Genomic DNA, 16,193 nt, shown 5'->3' on the forward strand with positions numbered 1-16,193 from the left:
GATGGGTTTGTTTTTTGTATTTTTCAAAATTAAAAGTTAAATTTTGAGTAATAAGTGACAGGGAACATTTGAAAAAATCTTGCATCACATTACGAATGATTTTGCTGGGTCAACGCTGACATCAGGGTTACTTTAGGCCATGACCGAATGAGAAATGTCCATGTTGGCTACCGTAGCGTAGTGACAACACGGCAAAGCACTTTGGTCGGAATCTGCCTGCGGCTAAGCTGCTAGCTTGGCTGTTAAGTAGCGCTGCAGTTTGTTGTGAATGCGGACAGTCAGGCTGTGATAAAGACAGTTGACGTGAGTTTCTCTCAAACACATATTTATCTCTTGTTGGGCGTAAACTTGTCTGATACATAGGGCCTCTCGTTTCTGTTGATATATAGTTGGGGCTGTGGGTGGTGGCTTGTAGTTCGCTTGCTATCGTCTCCGGTTATGCACTGGAACGGCTAGGTAATTCCAAGCCTTAACCTACTAGCTCATATGACATCTAGCGTATGTAGTGGCATGCATGATAAATGATCTTCTCCTCTTGAACTATTCGTGATAGCTGAATAATGTCTGCAGTCGGGTATTCTATATGAAATGTTAACTAACCGAAGGTAACGGTAGTGTGTTATGTTTGGAGACGTTCAGTTTGTCTAATGCGAAATGCTAACGTTAGTTAGCTGCAAGTCAGGTTAGCTTGCGCTGAATGAATAAATAAGTGGCTTGGCGACAATTTAATGTAGACATAATGACTGGTAACTACATTAAATCCACTGTAATGCAGTGAACTTATAATGTTTGTGTAATAAACATTTTGTTACACGGGTGGAAATTGGACGTATGGTCGAACTGTTAGCTAGCAGCTCCAGGAAATAGTCGGTGGCAATCTGTCAGTGAGGGTGGCTCCCTGCTGGAGCCAAGTGAGAAAGTAGGAATATTTGATTTGTGAGTACAGATTTGTGACACACAATTCTTCTTTAATTTACAGGCACTTAAAGATAAGTTGTCAATCCACAACCATTGTTATACCAAGAAATGTATTATCTTTGATTTAGTGGAGTCGGTTCGTGTGTCCAGGATTTGGAACTTGTAGAGGAAAATGCGGCTGAAGGAGATCCAGAGGACTGCCCACCAGGCGTGGAGCCCTGCCGGACACCATCCTATCTACCTGGCCTTAGGGACATCAGCGCAACAGCTTGATGCCTCTTTCAACACCACAGCAGCCCTGGAGATATTTGAGGTGGATTTTTCTGACCCCTCACTGGAAATGCAGCTCAAAGGCTCATTACCCACAACAAACAGGTAATTTATAGAAAATATGATACATGTTGTTGGCCAGATTGTGAGCCACAATTGTACCACTGTCCACTTCAGCTACTGTGGAGAAGTGACTTTGCTTATTCCTTTGATAGAAAACGTTGTACAGTGCTGTATTTTGGTACAGGCCGTTTTACCACTAACAGCAGAAATAGACTGTCACAGAAAAAGAGCCTGTATATATGTTGAAGCGCCAGTATTCTGGTAGCAGTCAGGATTCATTTCTAATCCTGATAATGCTGAATATTTTTAATGGGTATCATCACAACACCTTATTCCTTCAGATCTGCATGTTATCACACTCATAATAAGTTTGTATTCGAGAAAAAGAGTTCCCACAAGCAAACAATTGTTTGATTAATGTGATAGTTTGGCCTTAAATATTTATCTTGGCACATAAGACACAAACCTTCATCCTTGCTGGCAGTCTTGTGTAGTTTGGAAAGGCGTATCTGGTGTTAACTCAGAATAAACCATGGCTGAATCCAAATTAAATCACTTAATTATGCTAAATTCTACTTTAATTCTTTCACATATCCTGCATTTGATCACTCATGTGATATCTACCTTTTTCATTTAACTTCTGATTAATTTTGGCTCACAAGGCAAAGTCTTAGAGAGCTCAACATGTAGCTTTTGTAGTAATATGCAGATCACTGCTTGCTGCACAAATGATGGGCCACAAGTATTCCATTACCATACTCCGCTAACTCCCTGTACTTTTTATATTCCATAGGTTGCACAGTATCGTGTGGGTGAATTTTGGAATGGGAGCAGATGGTACTGGAGGGAGACTGGTTGGTGGCAGTGAAAATGGCACATTAACTGTATATAACCCAGAGGTCATAATGAGCTCCGGAGCAGAGGCAGTAGTTGGACAGTCTGACAAACACACAGGACCCATTCGAGCACTTGATTTCAACCCCTTTCAGGTAAATGTCTGTCGTTATGATCTTCTGTGTCCTTTGAGACAGTTTATGCAGAAGGACTTCTCTGTTGTGGTACTGTAGTGAACATTATTAATCTTTTTCAATTTGATCTCTTTCAGAGTAATCTCCTCGCATCAGGAGCAAATGATTCAGAGATTTATATCTGGGATCTGAACAACTTCAGCAGTCCGATGACACCAGGAGCAAAGACACAGGTGGGTGCGTGGTTGTGAGATCATAGGTTTAATTAATTTTGCACATCTGATGTGAGGGATGAGTTGACTTCTTATTTTGAGCCAAAACACAAAATTGAAACTGCAATCCCCAACAGGCAACTTTCTACTTGTTTCTTTTCCTTTGCGGTTTCATGTCTGAGTTTAAAATGAAAGCTTCAAGAAAGTTTTGTTAATGGTTTCCATTTCACTTGTTGTGTGTGCTACTTCCCTTAGATTGTTGTTAATGCCTTGTCACATATACAAGTTCAGTCAACTTTTACTGAATATGTTTTCCCAAATTGCTGTCAGTGGCCTTCTCTAAAGAGTTATTTGTATAGGTACCACCAGTGTTTGCATAGCACAGGCCTGGTATTGTCATTTGAATACCAGGCATCTGTTTGTCTCAGACTCACAGTCAGGTTTGTTTTGACAGTAACAGCCTTTGTCTCTTCTTTCAGCCAGCTGAAGACATCAGTGTTGTGTCCTGGAACAGGCAGGTTCAGCACATTTTGGCCTCTGCCAACCCCAGTGGGAAAGCAGTTGTGTGGGACCTGAGAAAGAACGAGCCCATCATCAAGATCAGTGACCACAGCAACAGGGTTGGTGGCATTAATAGAAAACACAGCAAGTCCAAGTCCAAATTTGCCTTCTGCCAAATTGCTGCAAGTCTGTGTGTCATGAATTAATCAATAAGGCTCATCTGCCACACTTCAGCAATATTTTTAGATGATTGAACATTTTCATGGCAGTCGTTCTACAGCTTTGTCGGTTCTGATTCGCTGGCCACCGTACCAAAATCAATGCAGAGTCTGACCATCAGCCAGTCGAATTACAGCAAAACAGTGGCCCTGTATCAAACAGGCTGATAGGAAGACCCTCTAACTCCTGTTTCTTGACTTGGAATTTCTAAGCAGAAACACAATAATGATTATTGTACACAGTTACATAAGTACTCATACCATGACAATAAATCATTTGTGGTTTTCATTCAAAGGGTCCCAATAATTGTGAATCTTAATAAGATAAATTTTTACTGGGACTGCACTTGTTTCTCTTATTCATTTTTTCTTTTTGCTTTGAAAAATTCTCAACAAATTAATACTGATATTGTTTCTTCAATACACCTTCACCTAATGATCACTCCACTGATCATTTGAATCATCAGCATGATGGGGCAGCATTAATATTGAGAATCTTTATGAGCCTTTTAGCCTTTTCAGGTTAGACAAAAAGTAAAAATGATTGCACGCTGCAGAAAATCTCATCAGTTATGTGATTTCAGATGCACTGTTCAGGAATGCTCTGGCACCCTGATGTGGCCACTCAGTTGGTGTTGGCCTCTGAAGACGACCGACTGCCAGTCATCCAGATGTGGGACCTCCGTTTTGCCACATCACCCCTTAAAGTCCTTGAGAATCACACAAGGTTAGATTCCAGCAGGTTGAATGCTGTGCTTATTTCTGTATTTCAGTCAACTTGAAGAATATACTTTATGTACCTTTTGTTTCTATTTTCTTAAAGGGGAATTCTGTCCATATCCTGGAGCCAGGCTGACTCTGAGCTCCTGCTCAGTAGTGCTAAGGACAACCGGATCCTCTGCTGGAATCCAAACACCGGAGAGGTATATGGAATTAATTGCAGTTTCTCTGTTCCCTGAATTACCTTGCCTCATTGTCATGACTTCATGGCAATGCCATGGGTCCTTACAGGTGTAATTTCCTTCATTTTAGGTCATTTACGAGCTTCCAACAACAAACCAGTGGTGCTTTGATATCCAGTGGTGCCCCAGGAATCCAGCCCTGCTTTCAGCTGCCTCATTTGACGGGAAAATCACTGTCTACTCTGTGATGGGAGGGAGTTTGAAGGCTGAACAGCAAAGCACAGCCGATAAGGTAGCGGCTGTTTCTATGTGATAAATTTAATTCCAAAGGCTAGGTGTTGAGCTGCATTGCTCGTCCACAAGATGGTGCTGGTGTGAAGGGCTTGACATCAACCACTGATTAACTGTCATTGACCCTGAACAGAGTAGAACATAGGGTTTGAAAGATGTCAGAGATATAGTTTGAAAAAGCACATATGTCATATTTAAATGCCTTGTTTTGTCAGACCAGCAGTTCAAAACCCAAAGAGACTCAGTTTAAAGAGTTGTGCTTGTTTTAACATTGAGCATTTCTATTTAACAGATATCCTCCTCATTTGATTCAATGGATCCCTTTGGCACAGGGCAGGTGCTGCCTCCCCTGCAAGTTCCTCAGCCTGCAGTGCAGGATACCATAGTTCCCCCTCTGAAGAAGCCACCTAAGTGGGTGCGCAGGCCAGTGGGGGCATCCTTTGCTGTAAGTAAAATATTTAATAAGCTTGTTCATGAAAAGTTGTTGATAAAATGCGCAAAATCGTTTCCTTTATGGACTGATCTGTTGATGTTTTTTCCCCCTCAGTTTGGTGGAAAGCTGATAACCTTTGAGAATCCCAAGCTGCCTCCAGTGCAGAGCCCCCAGCCCGTCCCCAGACAAGTGTTTGTGAGCCAGGTTACCACGGAGACGGAGTTCCTCCAGCGCTCCAGGGAGCTGCAGGCGGCGCTGCAGTCGGGCTCCTTCAGCAACTACTGCCAGGCCAAGATTCAGAACGCCAAGTCAGACGCTGAGCAGGACATATGGAAGTTCCTTCTGGTGGGCCCTCACGTCCTCTTGTTAATGAGACGTAACAATAAGTTAGTGTGGCGTTGTTGTGTGTTGAGCTAATTCACTCACTGTCTTTACAGGTAAACTTTGAGGATGAAGCCCGCATTAAGTTCCTCAGACTTTTGGGTTTCAGCAAAGATGAGTTGGAGAAAAAGGTATTCTGCCTCAGATATGTAGCTGTAGTTGTTTGTGGATATCTGTCATATATAAGCATTTACCTGTGAGTCATATCCTGTGTCTTAGCTGTAAAAATGTTGTATTTGTTCAGATTTCAAAATGCCTGGGGAAAAGTTTCCAGCACAATGGACATGGAGTAGATGCCAAAGATTTGGCAGAAAAGATGCAACGGCTCTCCACTGAGGTCAGCGAGTCTGCTAACAAAGTGTTTATTTTCAAATCTATTTTGCTCATCTTTATTTGCATACCAAGTTTTGCAGCTCATGTTTAGTCTAAAATATCCATTGATGTTTTTCCAGAGGACTGAAGAAGCAACTGATGCTAGAACCTCAGGTTCTGTTTCACCAGCAGACTTCTTTAGTCACACCCCAAAGGAAAACTCCAACTTCCAGATCCCTGTGTCATGTGGTAAAATCCCTCAATTATTATATGATTTAAACGCATTATGTGGGTTTAGATGTTGTACACCTTGTCATTGTTTGTCGTGATTGGAAATGTAACTGTAGTCTGTGATGCTGAGTTGATGGCCACTGACCTTCTGTCCTTCTCTTGAAGATACCGATGGTTTGATCAGCCAAGCGCTGCTGGTTGGTAACTTTGAGGGAGCTGTGGATCTGTGTCTGAATGATGGTCGTTACGCTGAAGCCATCCTGCTGTCTATCAGTGGAGGAGAGGAGCTGCTCAAGAAAACTCAGCAAAAATACCTTAGCAAGCAAAAGAACAGCATTTCAATGGTAAGAGTATGTTTGATTTATCGTGGTTCAGTCCGTACGATCACACAGGGATCATATTTAAGATGTGTGTTAAGTCAATTCCATTTGTTCCCCCATGTAGCTTATCTCTTCAGTGGTGACCCAGAACTGGAGAGACATAGTGCAAAGCTGTGAGTTGGACAACTGGAAGGAGGCTCTCGCTGCTCTTCTGACCTACGCTCACCCTGAAGATTTTGCCCGTCTGTGCGGTAAGTTGCTCTCAAGTGAGATAACTGCACCATTTCAGCAGTTCTTATTTTCGAGCTGAGTAACTTTTCTACCCGTACTCATCCCCCCCAGCTCTTATTTCAGCCTTCTCTCCATCTCTTTTATTGGTTCATTCTGTCATTCTTGTTGGTAGACACCCTGGGAGGCCGCTTGGAGCATGAGAGGACAGAGAAGCGCTGCCTGCAGGCCTGTCTGTGTTACATCTGTTCTGGGAATATTGAGAAGCTAGTGGAGTGCTGGGCCTCGCACAGAGACAGCTCCTCCCCTCTTGGGCTAGAGGTATAATCTCTGTCAGCTTTGGCCAAGGCTTTGCATGAACGAAATACTGCTTTAACTACACTGCTGCACCAAGCCTCCAGAGCAAATGTGAAATATATGTGTAGTCGTATTTTCATGTGCTACCACATCTGAAAATGATCAACAAGTAGAACAGAATAGTAACCTAGTGTTTCATCGTAATTATTAATTTGTACTTCACAAAGGCATCTGACGTGTCTCCTGTGAGATTCATTTGGGAATGGTTGCTTGTACTAGCATGCAAAACCGGTGTTGCAGTTTGAGCTAAGCTAGAGGATTTTTATAGGCTGCACATGCAATACGCAGTTTTAGCCTGAAGGTAAGAGTGTACAAATCTCAGTGACACTGTTCTGTTTTCTGTTCATTCTTCAGGACCTTGTCGAAAAAGTAATGATGCTGCGTAAGTCAATCGAACGCCTCCGCAACAGCGAGGTGGCAGTCCAGAGCCCCATCCTGGCCGAGAAGCTAACCCGCTACGCTGGCATACTGGCTGCAGAGGGCAGTCTGGGTACTGCCATGACCTACCTGCCTGACAACTCAGAGCAAGTAAGGGGCGTAACAGTAACCTAATTACAAAACCACAGATCCATAGATCCTCTGAACTGTAATAAATACCTTTGTGTGTTTGCACAATCTTGTCCTTCCAGCCTGGGATCATGATGCTGAGAGACAGGCTGTTCCACGCTCAGGGAGAGGCTGCCGTCGGACAGCAGCCTCCAAACTCCTTCAGCAGAGTCAATGTGTCCACAGCCAAGCCCGCTCCTGCTGCTCAGACTCCTGCACCAAAAGCACAAGTTATGGTATAAATTTAATCTTTTCCAAATTACCTATCTTGTGTTATTATAGAGGTTTGAACTTGTCTTTAAAACATAGTGCTTTTTTTCTGTCAGAGTCAGTACCAGCCTTCTGCTCCTGCCCAACAGCAGCCTCCTATGCCGTCGGTTTTTACCCCACAAGCTGCTCCAACCAACACCGGGCCTGGTCTGCCACCTTCTTCTCATGTGCTGCCGCCCAATGCGACCCGCCCTGCCATGAGGCCTTCATACCCCCAACATCCTGCTCCTGCTCCAGGTTTGGTAGACTAGTATTCTATTTCCAGGTATTTGAGGCTGATTTTATCTGATGCTTGATGAGTTACTCAGTGTTCCTCGTCCTTTCCCAGGTTTCCTTCCTCATCAGCCATTCCAGCCTCAGCCTATGCCCATTGGCAGACCCTCAGGCTTCCCTCCTCCAGGTTCTTCTATGCCAGCTGCTAACTTATCAGGACCCCCACTACAGCCTTCGTCATCGACCCCTGGAGGTCTGCCCCCCATGCCTAGCCCCGGGGTGCCACCGACAAGCTTCATGCCATCTACCTCTTTACCCTCAGGCCCCATGCCACCCAGCTCCCAACCGGGAGCACCGGTCCCCATGTACCCAGGGGGCCTCCACAACCAGGGCCCTGCACCCCCCATGGCATCTGGTCCCTATGCTCCTCTTGGATCAGGGTATCCGCAGGGAGGCCCAGGTGCTCCTGCTGTAAAGCCCTTCCCGGCCCCTGCTGTCGCTCCTCCTCCTACAGGTATGTTGGTCACTTGGTAGCCAAAAGATCAGAAGTACATTCATTTTTATTTGCTTTTTCTGACATTTTCACTGAAGTACTTCTTGCTAGAAACAGATCTACACGCTAGCTGGAATCTGTTGCTAATGGTCATTGAAGCCTGTTCAGCTGTCCGCCTCATTTGACTTGCAGGATACTTTCCCTGGCTCCAGTGTGACCTTCAAGGTGACAGGGTTAGGGTTGGATATGGAATAAGAGTGCATTGAAATATACATTTGAGTGACCAGAAAAAAAACACCTGTGCAATATAATACAGTGCAATACAATATCCCTGCATTAAGCTCTGTGGTTGTATTAGATTGCAGTCCATTGTGAGTCTCTGTGTTGTTCTGGTCACTCAGTGTGTTTTTCGTGGTGTTTGCTTGTGCGGCTGTTCGCTCTAGGAAAATGTAGAAGCTAATTTATTGTTATTTTTTGTTTGTATGTTATCTGCAAACACAGCAAACAAAACCACAGTTTCCAGGCTTGGTTTTATTTAGGATCATACAATGCCAGCTGTTAAAGAGGACTGAACTTCATGCGTCAAAAGTGCAAATTGAGACTCAAGTAACACATTTTACAACATTCAGAGTTGATACACACACGTTTGAGCTGAAAAAGGTAAAAAATGAGATGCTTACCGTTGTTCTGCACTGGGTTAATGTTGCCGTTGAGTTATTATGAGGACGCTGCCTGAACATTCTGCCATATTTGCTTGAACTGCTGCGGCCTGTGGCTGAATGACATGTTTTTACATTAAGCGTTTTTGCCACGTAGACTAACCATGGCTCCTTGAGATTGTCTTGTGTAAACAATCTGTGGCTGCTTGAGTGTGACGACGGGGGGGAGGGGGCGGGCTGCTTGTTTTCTTTCTAATTGTCTCTCTTCGTTGTTCTTCTAAATTTAGGACCTCAGGAAGGCTGGAATGACCCGCCAGCAGTACGAGGTGGACCCAGGAAGCAGAAGGTACTCCTGCTTTAATCACTATCAGAATAGTCTTTTAGATCTTGCAGTTTCGTCGAGTTCTATTAGTTTTTCTATTAAAAAAAAAGCCAAATTAAAATAATGTGGTTGCAAGTATATGTTTGCTCATATATTTAGTATACAACTATTATTGTGAGCTCAGGTCAAATCCAACTCTACTAAACCAGCTCCCTTGCAAATCCTGCTTTTCCAGAAAAAAAATCCACGGTTCTTTTGAACCTGAAAAGAAGTAAAGAACTAAATGAATTAGTCGGTTGTACATTTCTGTCACAAACCTTTGAAGAAACTTCATATTTATACATTTGATGATATGGTTAGATATAGACATTAAGCCCCAACAGAAGGGCTGAAGTGCCCAACCACCCCCTCCTCATGCCCCATCCATAGATGGGATAGCTTCAGGGAACGGTTTGATTTTCACTGTAGAGAAAACCAGTGGCTGTGATGGATCCCTGACAGACTGACAGTTAGTCTTGTTTTTTTCTTTTTTCACTAGATTTGGTCAATTTTGTGTTTGTACAACCTTTTGCATTAACAGAAGCTGGACGTTTTAACACTTTATCTGCTACTTTTGACCATCTCTGGCGAGTCCTCGGCTTCCTATTTTTTATGACTATAAAATATGCAAACCAATTTGTAATGATAATTGTTTTTCAACACAAATATGTGGATCGTAATTTCTTTGCTTTTCTTTGCTGTCTTGCTTTCCAATCTTTCCACTTCACCTGGTAGCTGCAGAAGCATCACGTAGTTCAAAAGAACCACTTGTATGTGGTATACATAATAAAAGCCTGCAGCAGTCCTGTAATAGTACTGGGCAACGTTAAATAGTTCTTACTGATCCAGATTCAGTTCAGTAATTCAGTGTTTCATTCCTTTACGTTCCGCTGTTAAATATTGTGTTAATAACAACAATAAATTAATGACTGTGTGTAATTTGTTGCTGTGTGTCGTGACAAACCCCACAGAGAATTAAGATTCAGCTCTCATTAACTGGATTTCCAGCCGCAGAGGGCAGATGTTGTCCGCAAACAAACTGACTAAGCCACCAGCTGTTCAACAACAAAAAGCAGACAAGATAGAGTTAGAAACACAAACTATGAGCTAAGTCGTAGAGTTCTTCTGTCCCAAAGTGGTCAAAAAAATCTATAAATGCAGCTTCATAATATTCAAATCTAGCCTGGACACGGCTCACTTTATAACCTTCCTAAGATGTGTCGTCCTGTCATATGTACGCAGATCCCTGATAACTACACTCCACCAGCCCCCATCACTGCTCCTGTGATGGGATTCCCGGTGGAGGCCCCTCATCCCCACGACCATGCCCAAGTTCCCCCAGGAGCCCCCCAGGAGCCCAGCGTGCAGGTCGGTGTGCTACAAAGGGCTGTTATCTGAATTCTCAACAGCAACCTGCACGGCAAACGTGTCAACACCTTGTGTTTGTGTCCTTGTTTTCCTCAGCTCCTCCAGCAGCTGCCAGCAGAGAGGGTGGAGCAGAAAGAAATCCCAGCTGAACACATGGTCCTCAAATCCACCTTTGACAGCCTGGTGCAGCGCTGCCAGCTGGCAGCAAGAGACCCGGTAAGTCTCAGTCTGCCTGTGATAAAGCTTGAATTGATTGATGGAAAAAAGGCGAAAGTTTGGGTTTTACTGGATGTGAAATGACCACAAATGTTTCGTTTTCAGCAAACAAAAAGGAAACTTGATGATGCAGCCAAACGTTTGGGATACCTGTATGACAAGCTGAGAGAGCAGTCGGTAAGAAACAAGTACATCATTACACACGGTTTTCATCATGCTGCAGGAAACATTAGATAAAGAAAGCTGTTTTAGCCATGTGCTGAAGTTAAAAGTGCTTTGGTAGCATAGACAGATATTTGAAAGATGGGTGACACAGCTGATTAGAGGTAACTAAGAAAATGTTGGATTTGGGATAGCCAACGCCTTTAAACTGTCTCATAAAACATCATAATGTGGACTCTTTCATAGCTATCAGTGTAAATTATGCTCCACAAAATCAGTGAATCACATACTTCAGAGTGACAGCAGGATTTTTAGTGAAGGTGAATGAAAAGCACCTTCGCTAACGTCAGAAGAAATCATTAAATTCTCCAAAAATATAATATTAAGCTTCAGGGAGAAGCAGGAAAAGCCACGTAGTTAATGCGGGAGGCGATCGTTGAAACCATCGTAGCGAAACTACACTGATAACGAGATGAGATTGATTGATTAATCATAATGTGCATTCACTTTGCAGATATTATTCAGAGCAATGTCGGGGGAAAAAGAAAAGCTAGTTTTTCACATTTTCCTTACAACACCAAGCGCGACATGTAGCCCGTAACATCGTTTCCCTGCCGATCTCTTAGCTCTCTCACAGCATCCTGAACGGCCTCCACGAGATCAGCCGCTGCGTGGCGAGCCAGAACTACCAGCGGGGCCTGGAGGTCCACACCCAGGTGGTCAGCAGCAGCAACTTCAGCGAGATCTCCGCCTTCATGCCCATCCTCAAAGTGGTCATGACCATCGCCAACAAGCTGGGCGTCTAACCCCAGGGACACCACCAAACCACACTTCAGTGTTATCATATTGTTATATATGTATTTATTTCTTTTTTTTTTTTGACCTGATGACATGCTTTCATAATGAGAATAATTACTGATAATATTGCAGATTGTGGTCTTCATCACTCCATACGTGTTCCTTCCCGGAGGACTCGGCTTATTCGGGCAGCGAGGTGGATTTTTGTAGACATTTGTCGATGTTGCTGTGGTAATTTTACAATAAGATGAATGTATTCTGAAAGTGGTGATTCTGTGTAAATCCAACAGTTGATGTAATATACGAAACAAGTGGTGCAAAGTTCGAATCAAGGCGGTGTTTGTACGAGTAGGTGCGTTTTCATCGCCACATTGCACTCATATTTTTCCCCCTCAGCGTCGTCGATAGAATACGTGCAGGGCTCCAGCAGCAGAAGCGAAACACCCGAGAGTCGCAGCTTCCGCGTCCGCCGCAGGGGTGGACATAGTGAAAATAAAATCTGGGTTGCACTTCTGTCCTGTCGGTGTAGTTTGTTCGAGGGAGAGACTTTTTACTCATTTCACCACAAGCATCAAGAGCATTTGGAAATACTGTAACATAAATACTGATTGTTCTCTTCACCTGCTGTAACAGATTGTGTCCAGTTAATGGTGCCATGAGGGGGTTTCGGGCCAAAGCACTGCAGAAGATTGTGATTGTCAGAGTTGCTGTTTATTCCTTTATTCTTCTCCTCCCTTTTGTGTTAGCTTAGCACTGTTATTTCCTGTCAGCTTGCGTGAGCGAGTGACTGAATCTTTTTCTTTTGTTTCGCATCAGTGTGCATGTTTCCCCATATTAACCCCTTCACTCACCGCTGAGTCCACATGGCAACTCGTGGAGAAAAAAAAAGACATTAATTTAGAATTGACCCTGTTTAAGATGCTTAACTCATCTTTCCACCCAGACTGCAACGTCTTTTCCTTTTCTAACTCCAGATTACTTTTAAAATTCGCATTTGTTTTAGATTAGATCACACAGTGATACCAGTTTAAATGAACTGACAAATGGAAACGTGATATCTTGAGGTTTGTAGCTGGACATAAAGCTGGATAGTTTGGTGTTATCATGGCTGCAGAAGGCAGAAGTGCCTCTGTGCTCATTTTGGTTGCACAGATATTTATACAATCCATGTTGCTTACTTTACTCATTGCGGTATCTTTTTCAAATAAATTTCACTTCAAAGGTTTTGGGACTTCATGAGTTTCTTCAAACATGTTGACATGAATTTATCATGTGATGAGTTGTACCTAATGGCTTTATTAATGATTAATAAGTTAATAACTTAGTGGGTGCCAGGCTTTGTAAAATAAAGTGACATTTGCTCTGTTGTCTAAGTTCATCATCATTGAAATTTGCTGTTGGCTTATTAGGAAGTGACCCCTTTATTAATATTTGTAAATGCAAAATACTGTTGGTGAATTATTAGATTATTATAACGCTCAATGATCAATTAAACATCTGGCTAAAATAACAAATCAAGTGTCATCCTGAAGAAGAATTAAATTAATTTTTCACAATTTAGGCACCTCATCCTTGGACTAATTAATGGTTTATACCTATAAAACGTTGCAAGGGTTCATTACTAAAAGTATTTGGTACATTCCACATCATGAATTAGTAAGTTATTATTCAGACATTCAGAAATGGTTTTATTTCACGTCATAGCACAAATTTCTCATGATTTTTCTCTTTCTTTCTGTTTTGTATGTGATCATTTCTTTCAGATATTTAGAGGTAGTTCAGTAAGCACACCTTCTGCAGTGTCTCACAAAAAGAACAAATTCAAGAGCACTTTTATATGATATAATGATATATGAATATACAGTGTCCATTATCTTCATATGTTTCCAGAGGGTCCTGTCTAAGGTATATAAAGCAAGCATTTTTTTATTTGAAAGCTATAGTTACAAAACACCTGATGAATAAGTAAAATATGAAGCATTGTTATGGATTAAAACACCCAGCAGTATATAAGGCAGTTAGAAATCTGCTACACGTGAACGCATCGGGGACTTTGATTAATTTGCCTCCACTTCCCTGTTTGAACAGTAGGTGGCTCTCTGCTCAACATCATGCATGTGTTTTATCTTTTCAGTGGCGCAATGCAACTTCAACACAACGAGCTGCTACCTGCTGCTACACAGTTTCTCATGTACACCCACAGGTGAGCCTCACCTTTGCTGCTCTGTTTTCCTATTTTCAACTAAAGCACGTGAACGCACAAGTGTTCATTTACTTTTTTTTCTTTTTTTCTTTTTTCTCAGACACTTCGAGGGGCGTTTCACAACTTATGGGTTTCAGCCACTGCGAAATCCCGGGCACTGAAATGACTGTTGGCAAGCTGGCACAGGTGGTTCACCCGCCCTTCCGCCATTGGTCCAGGAGGATCATAAGTCAGGAACTGGCCGCTGATTGGCCGCTGGCAGTCAGACGCTCTAAGCTGCGTGGCGTGTATGTTTTTGGTTGTGAACTGCAGTAACCTCAGCCATGACGGTCTGGGGTGATGTTAATAATGCAACTTCACCACACATCACACCACGGTAGCGCCCTGAGTCACGCTTCTCTCTCCCTTCATGGGACTCTGAACTGAGGAGTCCAGAGTCGTACAGCTGTGACCAACCACCCAACTGTGGCAGGTGGTGGAAAGTACATTTACTCAAGTACTAGTCGTTTACTTGAGTATTTAATAATAATGAAAAGAAGAGGAAGGAGAAACTGTATTTGTATGGCACATTTTATACAAGAAATGCAACTCAAAGTGTTTTGGAGAATAAAAACCACTGCAAATAGTAGTAAAAGTAAGATAACAATAAGGATGGAAATAGAATACAGATAATGCATAAGATGGAAAATAAAACCCGCTTAAAAATAAAGCTGAAATACAGCATTTTGAAAGAAGCACCGCAAGGCTTTCATGCAGGTATTTCTACTTTATGCCGCTTTATACTTCTGCTCCATTAAAAACTAAATTAAATCCAATTAAAGCTCATTTATCTGACAGCTGTACGTTTAAAATCCACTTTATTAATACAAATCACAACCCACAAAGACATTTTGAAGCACTGTTACAGATTAAGCTTCCTGGCATCATATAAATGAATTCTAATTAACATTAAAGTGATGCTTCCACATTAATGCATCATTAATTTTAATCCAATCAGTACTGAACTTTACTTGAGTACTGAAGTATTTCAGTTGTCTGCTACTTTCTACTTCTATTTATATTCCACTTTGCACTCCATCAGTATCTGACAGTTATAGTTACTAGATGTTTTTTATATTCAAAAGCATTGCCATAAACCAGACTACAACAACATGTAATTTGGTTAAAATTAGCTCCAACTCAACCAGCTACACCCTTAAAATGCTGCTAACATGCTAATCTGTCAGTAGTAACCCACAATCTGAAAGGAGGGATGCATAACAGGAGTACTTTACTTTAGTATTATCACCATGTGGTATTACTACTTTTGCTTACTTCTTGCACCGCTGGATGCAAAGCAACTAACAATCATTTTCACTATGTGGATGAAGGTCTTTAGTCTCACTTCTGCAGAGGTTTGAAGCTTTTTCAGTTTATAAAAGACTTAAAAGATCGACTAACTGAATAATTGTTTCAGCATTGGAGAACTTTGCACAACAAAAGTGACATTTTGGAAGCAATGTCACCTCCACAAACCCCGTACTCCTGTCTGATGTAACATAATCTGGTCTCTGGTCAGCACGCGGGTCCTACATTCCTCTCTGCCCTGCCTGTGCAAACCATTTAACACGTTTTCAGAGTGCTTTCTTCATCTGCAGGCAAGAGCAAATACCTGCAGTATTAAATAGTTGGGATATATTTGACTTGCTTATGTCAGCAGCAGACTGGATACGCTGAGTTCTTCACCCCACGCACTAAAAAACACTGGTTAACACTGAGCCAACACTGGGTTCATTTTACCCACTACCAGCGGGTAGAAAACCACCCGACTGAATGGCTGTTTTGATCCAGTTACCCAACAGAAACGTAAAAATAATACTGACACTGGGTCTGTTTTTAACTCAGTGCTAAACCCAGCCGCGGAACAGAAACCCCCCCCCCCAGACGAGGCCCGGTGGGGTCACTACCAGAGAAGTGCGGATTGTTGTGCATCTGCACACAAAGACAGCTGTGGGAGAAATATTCAGGTCATTTAGTTCAGCAAATTTAGCAAAAAAAGAAAAAAAAAAGAAACCTGCAGCTGCACTTCAAGTAAACATTCTGCATACAAAAATGACTTATTAGCAAGTACTCAGTATTATCAGAAGATATTCTAAAGTATCCATCACTTATGATATTCAGCTGACATTATGTATTAACACATAAGAATACAACTGAATGGATGTATAAACTGCATTTTTATGTTGTGGGCTGTCAAAATGGAGCTTTTTATTTTAAAATAACTTTAAATACTGTTAGAAAGTACTTTTGGTAGCTGAAT

At 42.2% G+C, this 16,193-nt stretch overlaps 1 protein-coding gene across 2 annotated transcripts; it reads left to right on the forward strand.

Annotated features, from left to right (window-relative positions):
• The first annotated feature begins 174 nt into the window (after positions 1-174).
• Positions 175-12,916, forward strand: sec31b (SEC31 homolog B, COPII coat complex component). Of its 2 annotated transcripts, XM_041962011.1 has the most exons (25): positions 175-303; positions 1,047-1,293; positions 2,045-2,240; positions 2,357-2,452; positions 2,911-3,051; positions 3,735-3,877; positions 3,974-4,073; positions 4,183-4,344; positions 4,636-4,788; positions 4,891-5,121; positions 5,214-5,288; positions 5,402-5,494; positions 5,610-5,718; positions 5,866-6,044; positions 6,145-6,271; positions 6,424-6,569; positions 6,960-7,133; positions 7,235-7,387; positions 7,478-7,658; positions 7,750-8,148; positions 9,074-9,132; positions 10,390-10,515; positions 10,612-10,731; positions 10,837-10,908; positions 11,520-12,916. In XM_041962011.1, exons 2-25 carry the CDS (start codon positions 1,091-1,093, stop codon positions 11,697-11,699), a joined length of 3,618 nt encoding a protein of 1,205 aa, XP_041817945.1. In that variant the 5' UTR covers positions 175-303; positions 1,047-1,090; the 3' UTR covers positions 11,700-12,916. The 2 variants fall into 2 exon arrangements, with proteins under 2 accessions (XP_041817945.1, XP_041817946.1); XM_041962012.1 differs by lacking the exons at positions 9,074-9,132; positions 10,390-10,515; positions 10,612-10,731; positions 10,837-10,908; positions 11,520-12,916 and adding an exon at positions 8,320-8,546.
• The last annotated feature ends 3,277 nt before the right edge of the window (positions 12,917-16,193 follow it).

The sequence above is a fragment of the Chelmon rostratus genome, chromosome 21, assembly GCF_017976325.1.
Source record: "Chelmon rostratus isolate fCheRos1 chromosome 21, fCheRos1.pri, whole genome shotgun sequence".
NCBI classification, from domain to species: domain Eukaryota; kingdom Metazoa; phylum Chordata; class Actinopteri; order Chaetodontiformes; family Chaetodontidae; genus Chelmon; species Chelmon rostratus.